Raw genomic sequence first — 8,962 nt, 5'->3', positions numbered from 1 at the left:
GAGAAGTTTAAATCCTGTGTAGTCAGAACCTTCTGGTTTCCTGCAGGAGGTCCATTGGGTTAAACAGAACCTCAGTTACTCCAGAACCTCAGTTCCTCCACATCCAGTCAGACATGGATCTACTGGGCCTGGATGAGAGAGTCTCTCTAAGCTCAGAGGACAAACGTCAGAGTGGAGATAAAATCCTGATTTTTTCCGTCTCTTAGAAACGGAGCCTCTCCTCATCCTCATCTTCATCTCCCTGGAGCAGGTAACATTTAATCTGCTCTCTAATTTGGGTAATGGAGATGGAAATGTGATTATGTGTGTGCTGATCCGACACCTGGGACGTTTACCACCTCGGCTCTTTTAGCTAGCGATGGAGGAGATATGAGGAGCTGGCAGCAGACGGACCAGTTCTGCTCCAGAACCCGGAACCGGGTCGACCAGCATCTCCTCCGGAAGCTCTGGTCCGGATCTCCGTCCAGCTGCTTTGGACCTGCAACAGTTCACTTCACTGCTGTTGGGACCAGAACAATTCCTTTCTCCTTCCTGCACAAAAACTCTAAAATCAGTGGTGAGCACTGCTAACTAAAAAGCTAGCTGCACTAACCCTGCAGGGCTCATCATAAACATTAGCTGCTCTGACGCTAAAGCACTACACCACCACGGTGTTTAGCAGGAGCTAATGCTAAAGTGGCCCTGCGACAGACTGACCTGTCCAGGTGACCCCGTCTCTAGCCCGGAACGTTAGCTGGAGAGGCAGCAGCTCCTCCTGAGCCCAGTAGAGACGAGGTGTTAGAAAATGGATGGATGGATAAAGCTAAAGTGCTAACTTCAATTCAAACTGTATTTTCCCTTGAATTAATAAAACACGAGCATAAATTTTTATTTTAAAATAACAGCATGAATATAAACATAGATGTTGAACTTTATTCAACCAGAAGTTTACAAGACTGCTAAGTAAATGAGCATTTTAGAATTTATCCCAAAAAACTAATTTAGGGGAAGCTAAGTGTGTGAAAATACTAAACCAAAAATTAGATTTGCTATTAGCATGTTAGCAGATGTGTGCCCACCACTGCCTAAACACATCCTGGTTTCTCTTTTCCCCCCAATATGATTATTGGTAGGAAGAACTGGAGTCCTATCATTAGAACATAACAGATGAAATCATAAGAGTGGAAAAAAACGAGAACTGATGCAGAACCCTGAGGGATGCCAACATTATCTGTTAAACTGCTTCACATATTTTACACTAAATAACTGATTGTGCCAAAATTAACAGCAATATTTATTTATCCTGTCATAAGAAAAAAATGGGGGTTCATTTTTAAAAGTCATATTTTTACCAGGTTATCCATTCATTTATAAATATCCTGGATTCAAACTAAATTTCTAATTAGCTTAATATTTCATTAGCAAGCTAAATATTTATGTTTTTAAGCTAACCATTTAGCACTACTGGTATAGCTAACTGGTTTTAGCTACCCCAGTAAAACATAAACTAGTTAGTGGTGGAGACTTTCTGATGCTAAACACCAGATTATGTGCAGAGAGGGTTGCTAATTATGAAGCTAATCTAATGGAGAATGTTAGCCGCTAACGGATCCTCCAGATGCTAGTAGGTGATAAACCCTGCTGAGCTCAGGACGGTCAGTCCGGCTGAGGAGAGCGGAGAGCAGCAGCTTCCTGCGGCTCCAGATCTCCCTGCTGGGCTTGAACTGTTCCCAATGGAGTCTGAAGCCCCGCCCCCTCCGCCTCAGATGGACGTCCTGTTTGAGGCCAGGCTTCTCGTCACGGTCTGCCATCGCAGTAATGCTCTGTGGATCAAGATGTCTGAGTGCGGGGCTTTAATCAGCCGCGTTGCAACCTTCAGACGACCTTTCCCCCCTGACCTTTATTGATTCTGCTCTGCAAACAGCCGCACCCTGACTCCAGCTGTCCCCGGGGAACCAGTGGCGTTTCCATCACTGCTGCTCGATGTTCAGCGCCGACAGCAGAGGGACATCCGGGTCCAGATCTTTGAAAATATTAGCAATAATCTGGTTTATTCAGAGAATCACAGAGGAAAAATATTTCAAATCACATTTTCACCTTATTATTTAATTATTATAAATGTCACAGAGCTAACTCAATATTTAGTTTAAAATTCAAAATAAAATGGAACTAAAAGTTTTAAAACTAAATAGCTAAATATTAGGAAACAACTTCTCATCTCAAACATGTGAACTAATTATTATTTACCTCCAAACCAAATATTTACTTCACAAATTATACTGCTGAACTAAATAGGCTGGTTTCAAACTAGCTCCAAGCTAGCCATGGTACCGGCGGGTCACCCTGTCATTGGGTCGCTGTACCGTCAGGTACCAGAACCAGAATCGGACCCCCCGGGGGCTCGCCTCAGGCTGCTGTGTCGGCGTGTGCCAGCTCACCGCGGAGCAGCAGACGGCCGCTCGGCCCCACAAGCTGCTGCTGTCAGCCGGGGGCCCCAGGAGCCGCCGTCGTCCCTGGCAACCGCCCCCCCATCTCTGCAGGCTTTTCATTAGCAGCAGATCTGCTGTCAGTTGGGTCGGTCCGTTCGTCACCAGACGCTGCCTGGTAGTCTGGAAGTGAAAGAAAAGATCTGGTCAGATAGAACATGAAGGTTTCAGTTCTAGAAAGAATCGAGTCAGACTGAGAAAGTTCTGGAAAGGCACAAGGTTTGAAAAAATAAGATGCTGCGCAAAATAATTCAACCTGCAGGTCTGAGAAATTAAACTTCTACAAAGAATGCTGTATGGTTACTGTTAGGTTTATTCCTCAAATGAACTCTGAAAAGATCACAAGGACACAAACACTTGTCTTTTGCCAAAGAGAAGCGGTCAGACTTAGCTGCTAACTCCAACAGGCTAACTCCAACAAGCTAGCTCCAACAAGCTAACTAAAACAGGCTAACTCCAACAATCTAACTCCAGCAATTTAACTCCAACAAGCTAACTCTAACAGGCTAACTCCAATAAGCTAACTCCAACAAGCTAACTCCAACAATCTAATTCCAACAATCTAACTCCAACAAGCTAACTCCAACAGGCTAACTCCAACAATCTAACTCCAGCAATTTAACTCCAACAAGCTAACTCTAACAGGCTAACTCCAATAAGCTAACTCCAACAAGCTAACTCCAACAATCTAATTCCAACAATCTAACTCCAACAAGCTAACTCCAACAGGCTAACTCCAACAATCTAACTCCAGCAATTTAACTCCAACAAGCTAACTCTAACAGGCTAACTCCAACAAGCTAACTCCAACAATCTAACTCCAACAAGCTAACTCCAACACTCTAACTCTAACAGGCTAACTCCAACAAGCTAACTCCAACAAGCTAAATCCAACAATCTAACTCCAACAAGCTAACTCCAACAATCTATCTCCAGCAATTTAACTCCAACCAGCTAACTCTAACAGGCTAACTCCAACAAGCTAACTCCAACAAGCTAACTCCAACAATCTAACTCCAACAGGCTAACTCCAACAAGCTAACTGAAACAAGCTAACTCCAACAAGCTAACTCCAACAGGCTAACTCCAACAGGAGTTGTAGTTTTGAAAGTACTTTATAAGTTCTGGAAAGTTGAAGTAAAAAAAGTTAGTTCCAAATAATAAAGTCAAAGTTACAGTAACAGTAGGTTCTGCAAAGCAAAGAATCTGTGAAGCTAAAAGACATAAAAATGTTTTCGTTCTGGAAAGTTTCCTGGAAGATAGAAAAAATATCCACTTGTTTCAGGAAATGATCCATAAGTTCCTGAAATAACATTTTCCTCTGATATCGGCAGCTAGAATCTGTTCAAAATTCAGTCCAAAAGCTGTTTCCACTTTTATCATTTCAATCTCTGAGTTCAAGCTAAAAACATACCTGTAGAAATATGTTGACCCCTTTTCTAAATATAATAATTAATAGTGGAGGAGCGATTACTGGGTTGTGAATCAGGAGAAGCTGATTTTGACAGATTTCATGTGTTTCAGGCGCTCCGGACCACATTGAGCTCTCAGCTGCCCTGTTTACCCCCCGTGGGGCCCCTGGGGGCCACCCAGCGCTCCCTAAGGATGAGAGAAATCCCTGTTTTCAGGGGTTGAAGGAATTACAAACCAGACGCAAAGGCGTCTTATTTAGTCAGAGTTAAATTTAAAAAATGTTACATTTGAACAAATCAACAACAACTGCAAAAATGAAACACTGTAAAAATAAAGTGATTGGAGCTTCAACTTAAATAAATTGCTCTAATTGGTCACAAGCAATTGGATGAAGTTTATCAGATTTACCTTATTCATGTTTATTAATCTTGACGACTTAACAAAGTTACTCAAACTTAACTTGGTTCCTTGTTATTGGTTATCTCACTAGATTTAAGTTGGATCAACTGATCAGTTTTTTCAGTGAACAACGATCAGCAAAATGTTTCATTCATCAGATAATCAACACCAACAGAACCAGAACACGGGTCTGACACCAAGCTGACCCACATTCACTCAGAACCGTTCCAGAACTCACAAGTTCACCACCAGAAGTGGAAACATGAAACTCTGTGGCTAAATATTTAGCTCACGGGTTGAATGTTTAGTTGATAAACGAAATATTTTCGGTTTTGGCTTGTTAATGCTAACGATAGCCTGAAGCTACATATTTAGCTTGAAACTGTGACATTTGTAAATAAATGAATAACATGGTAAAAATATAATTTCTAACTTCTGACTGTATAACTTCACACACAGTGCCCCCTAACGGAGGAACTGGAAATGAACGCAGTTTGTCTTTTTCTTTTTTCTTTTTTTTTTATTAAACATTTTGAACAAGTGTACAATATCACGTGGCATGTACATACATGAAGAAAACAAGTCTTACAGGCTTAAGGCACACATATAATTATGACAATGAAAAAAAATTAAACAGGTAAAATAAAATTATAAATAAATAAAATTTATCAGACATCAAACAGAGGGATAGCATAACGACAAAAACAAACCAAAAAAAACAGAAACAAAGAGGCCTTAGTTTTCAAATAAATTCACACCATTCTAGGCGTCTAAAAGCTGTATTTATTCCTGTTTGTTTTTCATCAGTTTTAAGGTTATGAAGTGATTTTTGTCCATTAAAAGGTTTTTAAAAGCTGAAAAGTCAGGATTTCTATTTCCCCATTTACATGAGTGGATGAAGAATTTGGCGAGGATCAGCAGGTTGTTAGTTTGTCACTTTCAGTGAGAAGGACCTGCTGCAGCAAACAGGAAGGGGCGGGACGGACCACTGGCGGTCTCAGACGGGACCATTGCACTCCGGAAGTGAAGGGGGCGCTATTTCCTATATTATCCACGGCCTCCCGTTTTTATTTCCTTTTGAAATCTGTGCTACATCTTCACCTTTAGGAAGGAGTTTCACTCTCAGCATGTATTTGAACTTCTCTCTTTTATTCTTTCCAGCGCAGCTCACAGTTTTTAACAGATTCTTCTACGACGTCCAGCTAACGCTCTGACAGGAAATGAGGTATCGATGAAGCAGGAAATAACTGGCAGCATCGATCAGCTGCTGTTTTCTTCTTCGGCCAATCAGATCCATACCTGTTGACAGGTGGGTTCTAACCAATCAGCTTCCAGCGCTGGACGAAAGGTCACCTGTTGATGTTTTCCATCATCGACTGCATTAAATGGAATAATCCGAGTGAAACACGGATGACAGGTTGACCTCTGACCTCATATCTGGGCCCACAGATCAGAGAGGAGCTCTGACTTGTGTCCACTGAAACATTTTCATTGTTTCTGTTTTTCTTTATTTATTAAAATAATAGTTAATAGCTGCTGCTTTTCTGATCAGAAGATGGAAATAATTTATCTTTTTGGCGTCTTTTGGTTCATGATTTCATCTAAAAACATGAATGATAAACTTATGAAAAGAAACTTTATTTTTCTCATTTATATCATTACATTTATTATTAGAAGCTAAAAGTTTATTTGAAATATATAATTTTATGATTACTGTGATTTTTTTTATTATTTTGAAATGTTCCTTTGACATAAAAATGGTAATAAATGTAAAAATATTAGTTTTAAATGTATTCTCAGGTATCTGTTGAAAATACACTTAAAAACTATTCTCCATCTTTATACTTTTTACTGAAGCAAATATGAGTTTAGTCATAAATTAGAATATATTTCGATGAGTCACATTTGTCTGATAAAAAATACCTTTTGAGAATAACCTGAGCTGACTTATATATTCAATATCCAATCATTTGAAATGTGGAGTTTTCAGCAGAAGTGACAGAAATAAAGGCTGCAAAATGTGTGTAATTCATCTCCATTATGTTTCATTTTGTGATAAAGTTTCAATAATATTCTAATTTATTGAATGACTGTAAACCAGAGAATCCTGCAGCAGAAATGAGGATTAGAATATTTGTAATACAGAAAGATGTTAAAAATATATTTAATTTTAAAACGGCTGAAAACCAAAAAATAATATCAAAGTTGAGAAAAATCTGATTGAAGATGCCTTCAAGCTCAGATGATAATAAATTGAACTAATTATTAATAACCTGATTATTTGGTTGCAGAAAAATTCAACAGAAAGCAGAAAATCTGATTCTCAGTTTGGTTTTATTGTTTTTGGACATTTAGCAAAAATAAAAAACATCCAGAACAAGAGAGCGACAATAAATGAAGAGGAAGAGGAAGATGATGATGATGATTGCAGAAGCGGGTCAGAAAACCACTAATTGTTTAAAAGACACTTGAACGCACCAGAAATCACAGCAATAACTTAATAATAGTGATAATATACAGTCATAAATAAATAACAATAAGATGATTTAAGGCGGTTTCCCAGCAGGCAGCGCGGCTACTCTCTGATCCACGGATCTATTATAGCTACTCAGTGACGGGAACAGAACCGGAGCGGACCGAACCGAACCGGACCGGCCCTCTCTTAGGTCTACAGCTAATAGCACTTTAGATTCTACAGGCTCTTCAAGAGTCGGAATCTTCTGGACTCCCTCTGACTGAGACGAAGTGTCCTTGAGCAAGGCAGAAACTTCCAGGAGAAACTGGGAAAATGTTCTGGGATCACTTCCGGTGTGGTCCCATCCGGACCGGACCGAACCGGACCGGAGCCTCAGCAGGCGGGGCGCAGCGGCACCTGCAGCAGGATCACCTGGCTGCTCTCGGACGGGTGGCACTTGTTGACGTGTCGGGTGAGTCCCGGCGAGCTGTGCAGCAGGGCGGGGCAGTGCTGGCAGGGGAACACCTGGGCGGAGTGCAGCAGCCGCAGGTGGCGCTCTCTGCCCCCGCTGCTGCTGAAGCGCTCCCCGCACACCGGACACGCGTGGCTGGGGTACGCGCTCGGGTTGAGCGGCCGCAGCTCTGCGCGGTTGCGCGGGCCGCGGTGAGCCGCCAGGTGCTTCCGCAGGTACGCTTGGCGCTTGAAGCGCTTCCCGCACCGCGGGCAGTCGTACAGCCCGTCCTCGGAACCGGACTCGGACGGTTCGGGGCTGGAGGAGTCCCGGTCGCTGCTGTCTTTGGAGGGCGCGGGCGGCTCGCCGTGCGGTTTGGGTTTGTGCCAGCGGCGGTGGGACGCCAGGTTGGCCGGGCAGCTGAACACCTTGTCGCAGTCGGGGCAGCGGTACTCGACCCGGACGATCCTGGAGCAGCGGTGCTGCGCCAGGGAGAACGGGTCCGGGTAGGCTTCCCGGCACAGCTGGCACACCAGCCCCCCCGGCGGGGGGGGCTCTCCCTCCGCCGGCCTCGGCTCCACCGGAGCCTCTTTGATCTTGAGTCCCAGGACCGGGGACGTGGTGACGTCATCCTCAAAGTGCAGCTTCCGAATGGCTTTGGTCCTCTTGCTGGCAGCTTTGCCCCGGCGCTCTGCGTCGCCTGTCGCCTGCTTTGCGCCCGCGGCATGGAGCGCCCCGGCGGCCGCCGCGCTGGCCCTCAGGTCCGCCGGGCCGAACAGGTGCTCCAGTGCGGGGAAGGACTCTGCTGAGGCCGGGGATCCGAGGCTACAGCGCCGCTCCGGGGAGCCCTCATGGTCCCGGCTGACGGGCCGGGTCGGGCTGTACAGAACCCGGTACACCGTCTCCGGGTTACCGAACTGCACCGGCTTGGCGGTGGGGTCCGGTTCCGGAGCAGCGGCCGCCGCCTTGCAGGTATGCTCGAGCTTCGGGATGGAGAAACGATGCTGCTGCTGCTGCGGCGGCGCATCGGCGGCGGCTCCCCGCGCGTCCTCCTCCCCGGAGCGGACCCTGTAGGACGCCGCGGCAGGCTTCCGGCTCCGCTTCACCAGGAAGCCTCTGGGCATGTTCGGTCCGGACGGGGAGGCTCTGCGGGGGGCGAAACAAATCCACGCGGAGCTGCGCGTAAAGCCGAACATCCACCGCGTGGTTCTGATCCAGTCTCCTCTCACAACAACAACACTCCGCTTTAAAACCACAGGATGACACCGCGCCGGCCTGCGCCTCCACCAATCAGGAGCTACTCCGCTCCCCCCGGGGGGAGGAGGGGAGCAGATGTACCTGGGGGCTTTATTGTGTTTCACACACAACACACACACTCCCTCCTCGGCCAGCAGCCTCCTGCTTTCACGGTCTGATGACTTTCAACTAGCGTGTTCTGGTCGGTTTGGTTCGTGTTCTGGTAGGTTTGGACTTTTACAGAAATTCAATATTTAATTTTCTTTCTTTTTTTTAAATCTTCAAATAAATGAAATTCGGCTCAGATTTAATTCTCTTCCCGCTCAGATCCGAACCGAACCTTTACTCCGTCCCATCCATAATTGATGAGCAGAGGCCGGTCCGCTTTGCATCATAATGGCGGCGCTGGTCCGCTGATTGAAAGGAAATCCCCCCCCCCCCCAACATGGCGCGTGCTGTGCTAATCAGCGCGCGCTTTCTGCGTCTCCAAATGGGGCAGAGCAAATCAAACCGGATCGGAACCGGGTCAGAACTCCGGCCGGT

General features: G+C 45.1%; 1 protein-coding gene across 1 annotated transcript; it reads right to left on the bottom strand.

Moving 5' to 3' along the window:
• Nucleotides 1–6,675: 6,675 nt before the first annotated feature.
• On the bottom strand, nucleotides 6,676–8,391 carry LOC102222997 (insulinoma-associated protein 1a-like). The gene has a single exon (XM_023347477.1). It carries the CDS (start codon nucleotides 8,377–8,379, stop codon nucleotides 7,126–7,128), a length of 1,254 nt encoding a protein of 417 aa, XP_023203245.1. The 5' UTR covers nucleotides 8,380–8,391; the 3' UTR covers nucleotides 6,676–7,125.
• Between the last annotated feature and the right edge of the window lie 571 nt (nucleotides 8,392–8,962).

The sequence above is a fragment of the Xiphophorus maculatus genome, chromosome 15 (genome assembly GCF_002775205.1).
Source record: "Xiphophorus maculatus strain JP 163 A chromosome 15, X_maculatus-5.0-male, whole genome shotgun sequence".
Taxonomy (NCBI): Eukaryota; Metazoa; Chordata; class Actinopteri; order Cyprinodontiformes; family Poeciliidae; genus Xiphophorus; species Xiphophorus maculatus.
The sequence above is the reverse complement of the archived record's forward strand: the minus strand, read 5'-3'. Positions and strand labels throughout refer to the sequence as shown.